This window comes from Dermacentor silvarum, chromosome 9, assembly GCF_013339745.2.
Source record: "Dermacentor silvarum isolate Dsil-2018 chromosome 9, BIME_Dsil_1.4, whole genome shotgun sequence".
NCBI classification, from domain to species: Eukaryota; Metazoa; Arthropoda; class Arachnida; order Ixodida; family Ixodidae; genus Dermacentor; species Dermacentor silvarum.
This window is the reverse complement of record NC_051162.1, coordinates 49,605,664-49,623,626: the sequence shown is the minus strand read 5'-3', so window position 1 is coordinate 49,623,626 and position 17,963 is coordinate 49,605,664. Positions and strand designations below refer to the sequence as shown.

The window sequence follows — 17,963 nt, the reverse complement described above, 5'->3', positions numbered from 1 at the left end:
TCTATTCCCCGCCGTTTCTCCATAGAAGCACATGTATTTGAAACCTCTACGTAACGAAGTGGCAGCGGGAGACTCCCTCGAAATAACTAATTTTCTCCGCCGACAACCTAGACATTTCGCCCCAAATTTTGTCATTTTTGCGCAAGCAGCAACCGGAAAGCACCTTCTCCGCCGCAACAGAATGCGTGCTTCGCGCTTGGCGCGCTCGAATTCACAGCAACTGTGAGGCGGGCCTGCATCCCTCGATGTCACAAAGGAGCGTGTAGTCTGGGCACGCGCGGCGTGTCACGCAAGCCAGCGAAAGAACATGCCGGCCCCGCGGCAACTACAAGAGAAGGGGAGAGCGCATACGCTTCAAAGGGGCGATGTGACCAGCGGCCCAGGCCCCGCACGCGCCCAGGCGCGATGCGGCGCGTGCGGACGCTTTCCAACGCGTACGTCTGGTTGGGGCTTAAAGAATATCGACGAAGCAACGGTAACCAGAGATAGATACTGGGCGCGTGCCGCATTTCACGCTAGCCAGCGAAAGGACACGCCGGCCCCGCGGCAACTTTAACAGCGGGGGAGAGCGCATACGCTTCAAACGCAGCGTTACTAGATTACCTCTTTCAGTTTGCAAACTCTGGTGGCGCGGGTGTCACCCTTCATGTTCCGCTCGAGCGAGGGCGCGCTCGTCGCTGTTTGACCGGTCTCATTGGGTCTGACGGTGGGTCGCAACGGGTGGTTTCGGCGGTGCGTCTGTCTTTTTGCAACTGCTTTGGCGAAGTCAACGCAGTCTTGGCGCCGTGCCGAGTGTTTCTCGTTGCCTTCAACTGTGTTGTGTAGTGATCACTATCCCTGTGAGTGCTAGTGAGATCTATCGACGCAGCTCGTGCGGCGTTTGCTCCCGCTGCAACTTGTCACATTCGCGACCACGTTTGGCGTCCTTGCGCCCGAGCTGTGCTTCTTGCGGATCGTGTGACGCAGCCTGACTTGCTCACTTCAAATCAAGGCAAGAACAGCTTCTCAACGTAATGTGCGACTACGGTTGACAACCATTGATTATCGCAAGTGCATATATATCGTTTGTGGCTGTGACGTGTCCTGAATGTGAGAAAACATGCCTCGTTGCTTTGTGACTAATTGCCGAAGTGGGTACGATTCGACGAAATTCACGGCTGAAAAAAGACATTTTTCAAAGCCACCCGCTGACGAGGTCCGCCTTCAACAGTGGCAACGGGCTATACCCAGATCGGATAAGGAGCTGTCCAGCTCATGCGCTGTTTGCGACCTCCACTTTCACGAGGAAGATATCGTGAAAGACTTCGTTCACAAAGTTCATGGTGACGTAGTTGTCATACCGCGTGACAAGTGGGCTCTTAAGGAAGATGCTGTGCCGCGCATTTTTCCCAATTGCCCTAAATACTTGTCGAAGCCAGCGAAAAATCGCAAGGCTCCAACCCTAAGTGCACCGCCTCGGCCTAAGCGTCGGAAAGAGCAAAAGGAGAACAACCAAGTAGCTGCAACGTCGAACTTCTGCGTTTCGAGGAAAAGCAGTGGTGACATTGACAGCAATGTTGTGCATGAGAACACCATAGAGCTTTTCGATGAGTTGTGTGGCATGGCAGCAGCAGGCCAACGGTTGCAGGGTTGGTCACTTGAGGTTGTTGGCACTACAATCGTGGTGTACAAGCTGCTAATGAGAGAAGACCTTCCAGAAATTGACAGGGCAGTCGTAGTGTCGAAAGACATGACCCCCTCTGTCAGTGCCAAGGGGCAACCATCAACTGTGTATGCTACTGATGCGGGCATTGAATTGAAATCATGTGACGGCCTAAAGTTTCTACTTTCATGTATTGCAAGGCTGACTTTCTGTGGAGGTTGTCCTGCTGATAATTACCCCTGTGTCTTGTCATCAGCTGTGGCCATTAAAAATGGCGATACATGGCATCGCAAGTCATGCGCAATTCAGTCTTTAACTGCAACATGCCACGAATGCCAGAGTCTGCACAAGCTCTTTTTACGGCGTCGCAAGACAAGCAACAGGTTGAAATATAGGAGCACTAAAGTGAAGTCCCTGCGTCGAAAGGCCTTAAGAGCAACTATGCAGCGAGAAAAGATGAAAAAAGAAGTAACCACCATGAAAAAACAACTTGAGAATGTTACAGAAGAGAAGGCGGAACGTGCACTTGACATTCTTCCAGATAAACAGCAGCTCCCTTTCAGGACTGCTTTTCAGGCAGCAAAGGCAAAATCTAAAAATGGGAGGCGGTACACAGAAGAGTGGTTAATGACGTGCCTTCTGCTGCAGACTTCAAGCCCAAAAGCTTACAAATTGTTACCGTATTTATTCGAATCTAGGCCGATAGTTTTTTTCAAATAATCACATACGAAACTCTAGGGTCGTCTTAGATTCGAGGATTTTAAAAAAACGCGCCAGTTTTTAACTGAAACTGATAAATATGGTGCATAGTTAGCGCCATCTAGAAAAGTCAGTATCGCAGCCGCTGCTAGCCGCGCCAGTAGCCAGCTGAAGTACACGAGTGACGTCGCCATTTTGATCTGCGTCGTATCGGTAGTATCGGTACAGTGTACTAGAAGGGGGCAGTGGGCTTACTCAGCCGCTCCTCTGACGCAGTCAGCGTCGCATCCAAGAGGTGGCGCCACTGGCAACTTCAATGGAAGCCTTGCTTGCAGAAGCTTTGATTTTCCTTGCGTTTCTGGCGGTTCAGTTCGAAGCAGTTCACACTCTTGTTTGTTTTTAGTTTTGGCGTACTTGACAGTCTTTACATATCTTTAGCAAGCACTATATTTGTTTAGGCCACTTGATATTTGCCATATTAGAACCTTGTGGAAAAGGAAGACGGCAACTCTTGGGCAATTTTCTGCCTATCCTAACTCTTAGACCTTTTGTGCAAAGAGCTCGTCGCTGACGGATGTTGCTTATGCGGAAGGGGCCTTCGAATTTTTCGAATTATCGGGCAATCGTAAAAAAATTTGAAAACGGTTTCATGCCGTGTCGACCTAATGTAAAATTTTGTCAGACAGAAAACAGTGCGTGCATACTTCCCAGCTGGGCTCAAAAAAAAAAAAAAAATCAGGCATGCTAACCAGGTTTGTGCCTTTGCTTAGCCAAAATGAATATGTATATATGGCTTAAATATTTCATTGTTCCACTTTAGTTGTTCCATGCTTCACAGTAGCCTTCTGCGTTTATTATTAACCATCATTACGCCGGCACACATTTGTTAAATCAAATCAGGTTTGTTTTTTCCATAAAGACATGGAGGGAGGCCTGAACAAAAAGTGAAAACTAGTTCACGTGACAAGGGCTCCGGCCTATGCTCATGTACAGTTATATAAGGGTAAGCAAAATGAAGTTAACAGGGCTGTTGCTGACACAAAACTTTTATTTGCAAGAAGTACAGCAAGCCATTGTTTCATGCACTTCAACTCATGTGCAATGGTTCAACTTCAGTTGCTTGGCCCTCTGCCGCTTTCCTGCCTTGTCACAGTTAATTCCTTTCACATAAGAATGCAGACGTGTGACAATGTAAAAACTAATTATTTTAGCTGTGAGGCTAAGAGCGTGCACATTTCAGCCAACTTCGAGGGAAAGCTTACTCTTAACAACTTCCAGCATATCCATAACGCTGTCAGAGTGTAGCTCACTCTGAGAGAAGCCTTCTGTGAAAAGATCCTCTAGAATTTTCACAAAGCCGTACAGCTGACTGGAGGGATAAAGGAGAGACATCCTTGGTCACAGAAGTTTGTTAGCCGGGCAAGTTGAAAACTTTCGCCTGGTGGCGTCATAGTGAGCAGCTTTCTGCATTCTTGGCATTTTGTGCTGGAAAGGACAATACACTTCCGCGCAACATAGCCCGCAATGTGGTAAGTGAGCCTCGAGTCGCTTCTGGCCACGTGCTGGTTATGGTCGTTTGAAACCCGCAGGCCTGTGCAATGCTGGGGTACCACGTTTGTGTGGCCTCTGTGGCAGTAGCGCTAGCAGCAGTTTGACTGCACTCATTTCTGTGACCTGATGCTTCGAGAGAGTCAACTTCCAGTAAGGAGGCCAGTGTACCTTCTTCGCAGTTTCCTTCACTAACTGACCTAACTAGACCATAAAAAGAAAAACAATTCACAGTGATCAGGAACTACGTTGGAGTTGAGCACAAAACGTGGTTCGTAATGGAGCTCGCATACTGCGCTCGTGTCGTCCAGGGGAGGTTCTATGGAGATTCTTTTCCCACTCTTTCCGCCTATTTTTATTCTTCGGGACACCAAACAAGGACAACTTCGGCCCATCCTTCACATAAACATAGCCTGTTTGGCACCCAGGCTCGTAACAGTGGTTTTGTCGATGCCGCGGCATGGCTCAGTTACTGCAAGGCATACTAATCTTGTGCAGGTTATGTGCGAAAAAAACACTGAAGGAAAAAAAAAAAAAGAACCACGCGACGACGTCCACAGAAAAAAAAAACAACGCAGCTCAGCAACTCTAACTAATACGATCGGGCACTGGGCGGGCACTATTGTTGTTGTTGTTGTTGTCCTGAGTGGGTTGTGGCGCATACCCACAGTGGGGGATTGGCCATGAATCGGGTGGTTATGTTCGGTGCATAAAAACAAGAGAATTAACGAATAGAATACTGGAGTTTAGACAGGAAAATTTTGTGAGAGGAAAAGAAAAAAAGAACACTAATTAAAAATAGGTTAAAAAGAAATATATGAATAAAAGAAAACTATGGTGGCAAAGGTGACAATAAGTTTATCACGGTAAGCGGAATTTCCAGTAGTCTTTTCCTTATTGCAGAAAAACACCTACAAGACAACAAGAAATGGTCTATTGTCTCCGCTTCGCCACAGAATGAGCATAATGGTGAGGGGACCAAACCAGACCGGGCACTAGGCAGCTCCGCCGTCGCACCCACGTTCCATTGAAACCGACGCCAGCGCCGCCGCTCGGGCTATTGGAGAAGCTCATATTTGTGACATTCGTGGAGCCGCCGCATCGCATAGCCTCCGCCAGAGAGTAAGCCCACTGCCCCCTTCTAGTACACTGTAGTATCGGTATGGTGCAGCATCGGCGCGCGGTGTGGCGTTATCGTAATGGCACCAAATGGGCGATGCCACTATAGTGCCGCTTTTTAAACCAATACTGTATTTATTCGAATCTAACGCGCACTTTCAACACGACCCTAATTCTGCGTCGGCATTTCAAAATGGCCGCCTCGCACGCGCGTCGTGCCTAGCTACCGTAGAATGCGGAAGCTTCCTCCGTGTGCTGCAGTACACGTGCTTAGGCAATAGTCTACCGTCTGTCTTCACGTTATCAGCGTCTGCTCTATCTATCAGCATGAAGTACCGAGTTCATCATGATGCCGCATTTAAAAGGAAAGTGATCATCTGTGCAGAGACGGACGGAAATCGGGCCGCATCACGGGCGTTCGGAGAATCCGAAACTTGCGAGCGGGACTGGCGCAAACAGAAGGAGAGGATTTTCGCCAGCAAAGCAATGCGGAACGGTTTTAGTGGACCGAAGCAGGACGTAATCTGCGACGATCCACTCCGGCGATACGATCAGGCTTGGCCCTATGTTGAAAGCAATCTGCGACTGGTAAAGTTCGCCGCGCGCCGTGTTTTCGCCGCGTTGAAGCGAGAGGCATGCTAGCGCGAAGGCGCGCTTCGTCTCCAGCGTTTTGACAGTTCGTTTCCGCGGTCAACGAGCGAGGTGTGTTCATGTTCGCTTGAGCGCGCGTGACACCGTGCTTGTTAATAGCGGTCTACTAATTTGCTACCGCATTCGATGCATCGCCTTTCGGGCGAAACTGCGACTTTTTATTGCGATAGCAATTATATGGACACTTGCACCGGATTTCTGCCGTCGGCGTCGCCGTAGTTGTCGCCGTCGCCGTGAGGTTCCCTATAGATAAAATCTTCGCCGCGCGCCGTATGCCCGAGAGGAAGCGTGCGGGGACGCGCGCTATCACGGAGAGCGAACGCACTCAATCTCCCACGCGCAAGCAAGGAAGCGGAAAGCCAGCGCCGGAGGGAGCAGGGGGGGGGGGGGGGGGGCACTTTTCTGCCAACAACCGCGCTCGTCGCTCGTCCGCAGTCTCTTATCTCTCCCACGCGCAAGCAAGGAAGCGGGAAGCCAGCGCCGGAGGAAGCGGGGGGGGGGGGGGGGGGGGGGGGCGCACTTCTCTGCCAACAACCGCGCTCGTCGCTCGCTCGCACCGTCTCTTATCTCCACACGGCTCTGACCTTTAAGCGCCGTGCATTCGCAGTTCAGTTTCCGTTGAAGCGATAGACCGCACGTACCTCCGCCCGCTGCGGCGTATGCTTGCTGCCAGCGTTTTGACAGTCGTTGTCTGCTGTCATTCAGTGTGATCTCTTCGTGTTTGTGCGCGCTCACACCACGCTTGTTCATTCAGTTCGTAATAGTCGGGCCACATTTTCCAACGCACGCTACACACGCAATGCTGCCCGGATCGGCAGTGCAGCGCTACAGGTGTGTCCCTTCGCACGCGCTGCCCACGGGAAGCGCTTCTCATCAATACCACCGTTTCACACGCGCCTTCTCGTGGTCATCGAGTCTCTCTTCATGTCGGTCTACTTACGCCGCAGCACACCTGCTTACTTAATCAGCTCATGTTTACTACAATTCATATTGCTACCAAAGCCGCTCACCTTACTTCGTATGACATTGCTGTGTTGCTATCGCATTCATTGCTTCGCCCTTAGGGCGAAACTGTGACATTTTTTATTCATCGCAACATCAGTGCATCGGGAGGAAATCTATTTTTCCAAATTTTTCCTCACGGAAAACGGGCGCGCGTTACAATCGAGGAAGCGTGAGAATCGAGTAAATACGGTAGTTGAGCTAGCCGTAGAGGCATCGTCAAACGTTCAAGCCGGGCGGAACTTCGGCATCGGTCTGTCGTTGGAGTGGGCCACGGGGGATGGTTTTTGCGTGCGCCGCAACGTGCGCTCCTTCCAAAAATGCAGCATCTCTAATGCGCTAGGTGGTACTGAATATAGCGCACTGTTTGAAGATGTCAGCAGTAAGGAAGATAGCGACGAGGCTAGCAGCGATGGTGACATAGAATGAGCTCGGCATGTTCAAATTTAATAAATGTTGTTTCATTTTGCGAATGCTGTCCTCGCTTTTTCGTTCGGCCTACATTCGAGGTAAGTTTTTTTTTTTTTCGGACTTCGAACTTTTGGGGGGTCGGCTTAGAATCGGAGTCAGCCTAGATTCGAGTAAATACGGTATCTGATATGCAGTTTCTGCCACTTCCTACAAGAGCACGCCTACGTCAGATTATTAGTGGCATTCCCTGCGGGTACGGTTTCAATAAGGTATCGCTAAACAGTATCCGAGAGCATTTTCATGAGAGGAGCCGCCTCAGAAGGTGCGGTGTTCTACTGCTCGATGAGGTAAAGCTAAAGCAAACCGTTGCTTTCAACAAAACCTCATACAAGATGGATGGCTTTGTTGATTATGGCGATGTGACAAATGCCACCACCGACCAACTTGCTGACCACGCACTGGTGTTGATGCTTGTTCCGCTTTTTGAGGGCTGGGTTCAACCCATAGCATCTTTTGCCACAAGAGGGTCGGCACCTGGACGGATCCTTGCACAGCTCCTGTTAAGTGCTGTGCTGCAGCTTCACAAGCATAATGCTTCAGTGCTTGTTGTTGTAAGTGATGGAGCGGGTAATAACCGCTCAATGTGGACGCACTTGGGAATATCGGGAGACATGATATCGCCATGCAACAGCATTGAGCACCCCTGGGAGCCTTCGCAGAAGATCTTCTTTATCTGTGACATTCCACACACAGTCAAGTGCATCAGAAATCATTTGAAAAAGTACACCTATGGAATGGTAAAAAGAAATATGTGCACTTCGTTACAATGGAGCTCAGAAAACTGTTTGGTTATTTCAGGCTGGAGATCATCAGATCAACTTTGCACATTATGTTGCGCTGTATGAATTCGAAAAAAGCAAACATACAAGAGTCGTGCCAAAACTGACTAGAGCACATGTTGCCCCGGACAACCTCCAGAAGATGAGCGTCCGACTTGCTACACAGGCAGTACCGTGAAAGACGGCGCTTAGTATTTTTGGTTATTTTTTAACTAATTTATCCATGCACTTTTTTGCAGCTATTCAGCCGTGGAACAGCTATTGGCATCCGCATATACAGAGAAGCCGGTGCTGAGGCATGAGGGGTTCTGAGGGAACAGAAGCATTCACCGAATTGCTTAATGACCTGTTTGATGCTCTGAACGTAAAGCTATCTGAAAGAGGCATGAAAAGGCACTCAAAGGAAATACAGGCAAGCCAAAGTATCTTTTCATGCATGTTGATGCTTATTTACAGACATTTACCTAATTCTTTCAGATCATCAAAGACTTCTTGGAAATGTTGAATGTCACAGAAAATGTCGCCGTGGAGAAAGGTCTCAAGCTCTTTGCATCTCAACTAACCACGGAGTCCTTGCGTGTTACTTTGTTGTCAACGCTTGACATCATCGACTTCCTACTGGATCAGGGTGCACACTATGTTTTGATGGCAAAGTTGAACCAGGACCCCCTGGAGGTGATAATGTGATCGGTGCTGATTTATGAGTGTTAAAGTGATGAAGTTGCTTGTGGCGTAACAAACCATGTATCTTTTCCAGCGCCACTTTGGACTTGTCCGTTCATTCGGAGGGGATGAATCTCACCCCCCCCCCCTACGGTGGTCAATTTCACCTTCCGAGTTTGTACACACCGATAAAAACTGCTTTGCGTGGGAGTGTGCAAGGTGTGCCGGGGAATGTGCTTGTCAGCGTAAAGGACGCACTAAGGAGGGCGAGAGAGCTTTACCGCGCCAAACATGCTTCCTTGCATGAACGCATAGAAGAAAAGCTACTGGAGATGACGTCAGAAACAGTCGGGGACCCTGGAGAGCAGGGCGACGATCACTCCTACTTTAAAAGGGAAGTGGGCGATGCTATTATCTACTACTTGAGTGGATATGGTGTGCACAAATTTGAAAAGCACACATCAAGCCTCCTGTGCTTAGAAGACATAAGCAGTCCAGTGCCCGTTGTTTGCTGTGATGCATATCTGACGACTTATAGAAGTTTCAAGGAAGGCTGCATGAAACACCCTACAGCTAAGTTGTTGAGTGTGATGAAACTTGTAAATGACGTAGTTTCTGTCACGTTAGATGAGGCTGGTGCCTGCGAAAACATGTTCTGGAAGGTGCTAGAACAGCTCGATAAGTGCAGCCTTGCTCGCTTGGGCTGTGCAGATCACATGACAGCATTCACATGCCAGATACTGAACTTTGTCATTGTGACAAGAATGAACTTTTTCTCCCGAGATTTTAACCATCGGTTAGAAAGCAAGGAAAAGGTAGCTATCGCAAACAGAAAATTGCGTCTCTTGTAACTCTTGGACAAAGGTTGGACTCTTGGACAAAGGTTTCCAGTTGATTTTTATTGCATTGATTCAATAAATTGTTTCCCATTTGCCTTTTGTTCTCGTCATTTTTCGCGTTTTATAGCCTTAAACCGGCGAGCTTTCACTGAAGTAGTTCAGTATCTTGCATTGAATAAATGCGTATCCTAGCATTAAGCATTCTGCTAAAAAAGGGTGGTTCTATAAGCTTTAGGTTTTGGAATTTTCGGCAGCATCAGGTACCTATTTTACGTGGCTCACCGCTAACATGTAATTTTATACAAAACTGAATTAAAAATAACAGGAAACCAATGAATCCTCACAGCTGAATAACAGTCCCGCGTAGCAGTAGCTAGATTCAGGCATCTCGGTCACACCTCTGGCGGGTGGCATCACACTAGTGGCTCAAACGATACTCTAGTAGCGAAGTGGAAATAACATTTGCTCAATATCTCGAAAATAACTTCCCTTACACATAATTAACCGCGTAAATTGCGTTTAACGCAGCGAGCAGGCTCCGTAACCATGATGCGACCGTGCCAATGGCGTCGGAAGCGCCACCTCACGAGCGGGAACCGAAAGAGGCCACGTTTTGCCGCTGTATGCCGCCGGAGTTTGCAAACTGAAAGAGGTAATCTAGTAACGCTGCTTCAAACGGGCGACGCGGCCAGCGGCGTCTAGACGTCTAGAACATCGACAAAGCGAGGGTAACCAGAGAGAGACGGGCGCGCGCCGCGTGTCACGCAAGCCAGCGAAAGAACACGCCGGATCCGCGGCAACTTCAACAGAGCGGGAGAGTGTTCAAACGGGCGACGCGGACAGCGGCGTCTAGACGTCTACGACGAAGCGACGGTAACCAGAGAGAGAGAGAGAGAGAGCGCGCAGGCGCCGAGCACCGTGGCGCCGAGGCACCCTCTTACCCGGCGAGTTGAGAGATAGAGAGATTAACTGCAGCGCGAGCTACGACGCAATCGTGTCGCTCGCTCTGTTTCCGACGCCTCGTGCTTGCGCGAGACGACACGCGTTCCAAGGATGAGTGCTACGAAGAAACGCAAGACTGACTCTTGAGGACAAAATGGCCATCTTGGACGCCGTTTCTGGAGACCAAAAAAAGAAAGATGTAGCTGCCAAATTTGGCATCCCAGCTAGTTCTTTGTCAACAATTTTAAATGCGAAAGATGCGATTCGCAGCGCTGTGGCGCGTGGCACGGACGGCAAGAAGAAGTTGCAGTCATCAACATACGCCGACGTCGACACAGCTGTGTTCGCGTGGTTTATGGACATGCGGGCACGAGACGTACCCATCAGCGGCGCTATTTTGCAGCAAAAAGCAAGGGATTATGCTTGCATCCTGGGCTGCGATGATTTAAAAGGCAGTAACGGGTGGCTCGAAGGTTTTAAACGCAGGTACGGGATCGTCGGGAAAGTGATCAGTGGTGAGTCCTCCTCTGCGGATAGCAATGGCGCCGACTCATGGATCCAACCAACACCCTCTAGATCTCATTATCACGTGTCGATAAGACAAGTGTATGAATGTGAAAACAAGCTGCGTTTGCAAAGCACACTGCCGACGGTCGCCACTTCCAGGAGTGTGAATGAAGAAGACGAACAGTGGCAAGACCTTGACGGGAACGCTAACAGCTTACGGCCGAAGTGCAACGTTGTTGTTACGGAAGAAACACTGACAAAGATGAAGGACATCATCCCGGTGTTGGTGTACGTGGCAGGGTATGCTGTGTATGCAGCACTGAAGAAGCTCAAGTGTCAAAAATGCAGAGAAGCGTTGACACTGAACAAAGCAATTTCAGTTTCTGTCGCTGATAAGCACTATGACCTCATCAGAGCCATGGACCGTGGAGGCCTTGTTCATCCAACAATGTTTGTTGTAAATGCTGTTGCCCATAATTATGCAGTAGTGGAGCAACTATCAAAACAAGAAGTGTTTTTAAAGCTCTCAAACCAGCGCCAGGTGGTAACAGACCTCACCGTGGAGCTACTGAACAACGACGAGTCGTCAGATTTCGATGCCTGCGACGACTGACACTCTTGTGAACTGGTGCTGAAGTACGTGTTATGGTGCAGCACTAACATTCTTCTGAAAAATTTTTGTTGCAGAATGAATGACAAGATTTTGGAATCCCATTCTAAATCAAAGAAGAGAAAGCTCGAAACGCTGAGCAAGAAGTAGCTCTTGACGTGGCTTTCCTGTAAATAAAGTTCTTCAGAAAGCATGTCATCAGTCTCCTATCCTAATTTCTAAGACGCGCACAATGTCACGCGACCTGTTATGAGATTTCCGCTCTTTTATTTATTAAATGCCTGACTATTAGTTTCCTAACTGCTGGCAAGCGCAACTCGGGGTGAGAAATGTGTGGAAAGTAAGAGTACGCGTTTTCGCCCTAATGTAGTGGGGAATATGAATGTAGGCGCCGTGGGCATTGCCATCGCTTCGGTGCGAGACCCGAGCTCGAGCTACGGATGCCAACAGCTAGGACTGTGCCTACAAAGCTACTTGCGATCCCTCGGACGAGTCTCAATAAATCCCCCTTTCATTTGGTGGAGGTGCTGGGTAACCTCGAAAACTGGAACTCCGAAGCCGGACGCTCCCCACTGCTACGACCATGCCTGACGACACCGCCCAGGAAGATACACCTCAGCCTCCAGCGGTCATCGTTTCTGGTGTGTTGCGCCAGCGTGATCCTGCCGTCTTTAGCGGCACCGATGATCATGACGTGGAGGATCGGTTGTCATCGTACGAGCTGGTAAGCCGGCACAATAAGTGGGACGACGCCAGCAAGTTGCATAACGTGTTGTTTTACCTTACCGGCGTCGCGAACCTCTGGTTCCGAAACCACGAACACGATTTCACCACATGAACTGCCTTCAAGACCAGTTTTGCAGAAGTGTTCGGGCGCCCCGCTGTGCGCAAGCTTCGCGCTGAACGACGCCTACGTGGGCGCACACAACATCATGGTGAAACGTTCACCAGCTATATCGAAGATGTCATTGACCTGTGTAGGCGGGTGAATTTGTCAATGGCAGAACAGGACAAGAAAAGCACATTATGAAAGGCATTGATGAGGACGCCTTTCAAATGTTGTTAGCGAAGGATCCGCGTACTGTGGCTGACGTCATCAACTTGTGCCAAAGTTTTGACGAGCTACGGAAACAACGCATCTTAGCTCGACGCCCACCACCCACGGAAGATTCGCTAGCAGCATTGGTTATTGGCGACAACCAGACAACTTTGCTGACTCAGATAAAAGAATTTGTGCGGGAGGAGGTTGCGCGACAGCTCTCCATTTTGCCGACCACGGAGAAGCCTTGTCACTCTTTGGCTCCAGCGATCCGGCAGATGATTCAAGAGCAAGTGACCGAAGCTCTTCCATCTTCGTCTCAGCCGGCTCCCGTGGCCGCACCTCTGACGTATGCTGAGGCGGCTGCACGGGCTCCTCGCCTACCGGTGTTCTCTCCTCCGCCTTCAGCGCCTCGCCCGCCGCTGTTCTCTCCTGCGCCTTTGCCTCGGCAGCCGGCGGCTCACTTCTTCGGTGCACAACAGCAGGATGCAAATCCTTGGCGCACTGCTGATAACCGCCCCATATGCTACGCCTGCGGCACCCCGGGACATGTAGCGCGCTTCTGCCGCCGGCGTTTCCCGGCCTTCATGGGCACCACGCGAGCCCCCAACTACGGATTCCGACCATTTCGTATGCCACAACAGCCGCCACCGGAAGTCTACGTTGCTGATGACGTACCAGCTCCGGAGTACCAGCCCTATGGTGCTCGTCGCTCGCCTTCCCCTCGACGCCGCTCCCTCTCACCTATGCGTCGTCGGCCCAGCGCCAGTACTGAGGCGGAAAACTGATTTCCGCAGTTCCTGAGGCACGAACTGCGTCGTCGTCGGAAAATCGAAGTCCTTGTAGAGGGCGCGAGTGCTAAGCCGATTATGAGGCGCCCTCTATAGGATGTAGCATATAAAGGCTGTGCTGTGAATAAACGGGGGCACTTCTGCTGGGGACTCGGAGCGTGTGTCTTTACTCCGCGGCCCTCGGGCTTCAGCCTGCCTCCTCGGCCGCCTCGGCTCGAACCCTCCCACCACATGGTGTCAGAAGTGGGATCCGTGGTTCCCGCGACTTGCCATGGCTAACAAAGACGCTCCAGTTCCTGCTCTCGCTGCCGCCAGTCTCCGGAGTCCCGCTCCGTTCCCCTTCGACGATGTCGGCGAGTGGCTGCCCTGGTTACGGCAATTTGAGGACTATGCCTTCGCCACGGGCATGCACGCAGCCCCGGACGAGACGAGGGTTAGGACTCTCCTCTACTGTATGGGCCCCCGTGCACGCATTGTCCTCAGTTCTCTCATGTCCGATGAAGAAGCGTACAAGTCCTACGCGGAAGTCACCCGGCGGCTCACAAGCTACTTCGTGCACCCCGTAAACGAGGTGTACGAGAGCTCTCGGTTCCACAAGCGGACGCAAGAGCCAGGCGAAACCGTCGACAGTTTCTTCACGGCCCTTCGGAACGTGGTACGCAAGTGTAACTACCCGTCACCTGCCGTTGAAGAGCGTCTTGTTCGCGACCGTTTCGTCGTGGGTTTGGCGGATTCTCGCCTTTCAGACAAGCTGTGCCGCACTCCGAGCCTTTCCCTGGACGACGCACTCGTGCAAGCTCGTCAGCACGAAGACGCCGAACGCGAAAGACAACGCCTGTCCCTCACCGCTGGGCAACCGCTTACGGCAGCTCACGTGGACGCGGCGACTTCGCGTAAACCCGCGCAGCGTGCACGCGGACGACGCAATAGACGGGACTCTGGCAACTTTGCTGACTTTGCGTCACGTGACCGACCCGACGGTTCGCACTCGAGCAACAGAGCTGGCGAGGCTTTGAAATGCGGCCTAGGCCTAAGTAGGCAATGCGGATTTTGCGGTCACGAGTTTCACCGACGGTCTGACTGTCCAGCGGCCAAAGCGGTCTGTAACCACTGCAAGAAGCGAGGCCACTTCGCGGCGGTATGTCGCTCAGGGAAGCGCCTCGGATCCGTCGAGCTCCACTCCGTCGCGGCGGTGGCCCGCAACGGGCGGTACGTTGAGGTGCGTGTCAACGGGAACCCTCTCGTCTTCAAAGTGGACTCTGGAGCCGACGTCTCGGTGGTTCCGCGCACGTTTCCCGGCTGCCCAGCCGTCCTCGATAAGCCGCGAGGCGAAGAACTTTTCGGACCCGGGAAACAAGCCCTGAAGCTTCTCGGCACCTTCGACGCGGCGCTGTCTTGGAGAGGCAGGCAAGTCAACGAGCGCCTCTACGTCGTTGCGGGACAAGAGCAGCCACTTCTCGGCTATCCCGCTATCGTTGCCCTTGGGGTCGTCAAGTTTGTCGGCGCCGTCGCACCAGCTCTGCCGGACGCACCACCTCGTGAAGTCCCTCCAGCCCTTTTCACCGGCCTGGGCACGTTTCCGGAAGAGTACACGATACGTATCAAGCCTGACGCGGTACCGTATGCCCTCAGCACAGCCCGGCGTATCCCGATACCGCTACGAGACGTAGTCAAAAAGGAGCTCGACAAGATGGAGCAGGAGGGCGTGATCCGGTGCGTCGACGAACCGACGGACTGGTGCGCGGGACTTGTTGTCGTCCCGAAGCCAGCGGGGGGTTACCGCCTGTGCGTTGATTTGACCAAACTCAACCAAGTCGTTCTGCGTGAACGCCACGTACTCCCGACCGTCGACCAAACCCTCGGACTTCTCGGAGACGCACGCGTTTTCTCGAAGTTGGACGCAACTTCAGGCTTCCACCAAGTACGCCTGGCGCGCGACTCCCAGAAGTACACGACTTTCATCACTCCGTTTGGCAGGTATTGCTACTGCCGCCTCCCATTCGGCATAACATCGGCCCCGGAATACTTCCAGCGTCAGATGTCTCGCCTGCTGGAAGGGTTGGCTGGTGTTGTTAACCTTATGGACGACATCCTTGTGTTTGGCCGCACCACAGAAGAACACGACCAACGCCTCCAGGCAGTCCTTGGTCGCCTCCAACAAGCGGGGGTCACCCTCAACGCTGCCAAGTGCACTTTCGGCGTGTCCAGCGTGCGGTTCCTTGGCGTTGTCGTCGGTGCCAATGGCATCACTCCGGATCCAGAGAAAGTGGCCGCCATTCAGCGCATGCCAGCTCCTCAGGACGTTCATGGTGTCCAACGTTTTCTCGGTATGCTCAACCATGTCGGTCGCTTCCTCCCGGGTCTCTCTCAAACGACTGCGCCAATCAGAAGTCTCCTGAACAAGCTTGCAGCCTGGACATGGGGACCAGCGCAGGCTTCAGCATTTGAAAAGCTCAAGAGCATGCTGTCGTCGGACATCTGCCTCGCAAGGTACAACCCTGCACTGTTGACGACAGTCTCCGCAGATGCCAGTTCCTTCGGGTTGGGTGCTGTCCTCCTTCAAGACCAGCCATCAGGGGAGCGCCGACCAGTTGCATACGCCTCTCGAGCGCTGACTGAAACGGAACGGAGGTACAGCCAGATCGAAAAGGAGGCACTGGCTGCCACCTGGGCCATCAACCGATTCGACGAGTTTCTTCGGGGTCTTCGTTTCACCCTCGAGACCGACCATAAGCCGTTAGTACAGCTCCTAGGAACCGCGGATCTCGATCTCATGCCACCACGAATCCAGCGCTTCCGCATCCGCCTTCTCCAGTACCAGTTTGATGTCAAGTACGTTCCTGGGAAACAGCTGGCCACCGCAGATGCACTCTCAAGGGACCCAGTCGTCCAGCTGCCAGCGACTCCAGCTGTTGACAAGGTGGAGCTGTACGTTCAAGAAGCACTCCGTGCTATCCCTCCTACATTTGCAGTCCTCCTCGACGACTTCCGAGCTCACCAGGCTGCAGATGGGGAGTGCGCGCAGCTCAAGTTGTACTGTGAGCAAGGGTGGCCTAGGAAAGAGAATCTGCCTCTCAGCATGGCTCAGTTCTGGGCTCATCGGGCCGAGTTCAGTATTGGTGACGGCCTTCTCCTCTGCGGTGGACGCCTGCTGGTGCCCGCTTCTCTGCGGAAGCACGTCCTCTCCCTCATCCATGACGGACACCTCGGAGTGAACCGTTGCCGCGCCATCGCCAGGGGAGCTGTCTGGTGGCCGACCATGGGGAGTCAGATCAAGACAATGGTGGAGAACTGTCCCAACTGTGCTACCACGCGGGTCCAGCGAGCAGAGCCACTGCTGCCTACCGTGACGCCTAGCCGTCCCTGGGAGCGAGTCGGGGTGGACATATTTCATCACGAAGAAGCCGACTACCTTCTCCTCGTAGATTACTACTCGAGGTACCCTGAAGTGCTGTCCCTTCGCTCGACGACGTCTACAGCGGTGATCTCCATCATCAAAAGTGTCTTCGCAAGGCATGGGATCCCAGAGACCCTCGTCAGCGATAATGGGCCTCAATTTTCGTCGGCAGAATTCCGCGTCTTCGCCCAGAGCTACGGATTCTCCCACGTCACCAGCAGTCCCAGGTACCCGCAGTCTAATGGGGAAGTCGAGCGTATGGTGCGGACGGTTAAGGAACTCTTCAAGAAGTCTCCGGACTGGCCTTTGGCCCTCTTGGCATACCGCAACGCACCTGGCGTGACCGGGTACAGCCCTGCTCAGCTGCTCATGGGGCGCAGCCTCAGGACTCGCCTTCCGGTCCCCATGGCCGCGTTGCTTCCAGAACCACCTAACGCTGCCGACTTCCACCGGCGTGACACTACCCAACGACGTCGCCAGCGTCAAGATTTTGACCGTCGACATGCTGCAAAAGATTTGCGGCCCCTGGAGGAGGGAGAGAGAGTGTGGATTCGCGACACAGATTGTGCTGGCACTGTTCTTAGCCCAGCGCAGCGTCCACGCTCCTACGTGGTCCAGACGGATGCAGGTGCTCTCGTCCGCAACCGGAGACATCTGGTTCCGCAGCAGTCTCCGTCATCAGGTGGTCTAGACCTCGGCAGCTCCAGTCCACGGACACGAGGATCTGAAAGCCTGCCACAGACTCCAACTCGCCCAGAGCCTGTGTGCAGCAGTCCAACTCCCAGGGCACTTACTCCTCTACCAGTTGCATCGCCACCGGTTGCCCCGGCTACTCCCTCAAGACCGCCTGGGTCAGTTGTACGCACTCGGTCTGGACGTTGTGTTAGGCCGCCGGTGCGGCTGAACTTGTAGAACGTGCCATGAGACATTTGTCATTACGTTGTATACCTGAGAGCAAGGGGTTGCTTTCTGTTACTTTCCCAAAAGGGGGGATGTAGAGGGCGCGAGTGCTAAGCCGATTATGAGGCGCCCTCTATAGGATGTAGCATATAAAGGCTGTGCTGTGAATAAACGGGGGCACTTCTGCTGGGGACTCGGAGCGTGTGTCTTTACTCCGCGGCCCTCGGGCTTCAGCCTGCCTCCTCGGCCGCCTCGGCTCGAACCCTCCCACCACAGTCCTCGCTTCTCCCCCGCTAACGTTATTGAAGTGTCAGTGGATGGCATCAAATCTTTTGCGCTCGTCGATACAGGTGCCGCCACATCC

The 17,963-nt window shown here is 52.3% G+C and overlaps 1 protein-coding gene across 1 annotated transcript; it reads left to right on the top strand.

The window, feature by feature from the left end:
- The first annotated feature begins 723 nt into the window (after positions 1-723).
- Positions 724-9,432, top strand: LOC119463580 (uncharacterized). The gene is given in 8 exon segments (XM_049656465.1): positions 724-2,316; positions 7,251-7,869; positions 7,931-8,077; positions 8,151-8,202; positions 8,205-8,375; positions 8,378-8,586; positions 8,669-8,733; positions 8,735-9,432. Coding segments are annotated over 8 exon segments (3,171 nt in total). The 5' UTR covers positions 724-1,099; the 3' UTR covers positions 9,426-9,432.
- The last annotated feature ends 8,531 nt before the right edge of the window (positions 9,433-17,963 follow it).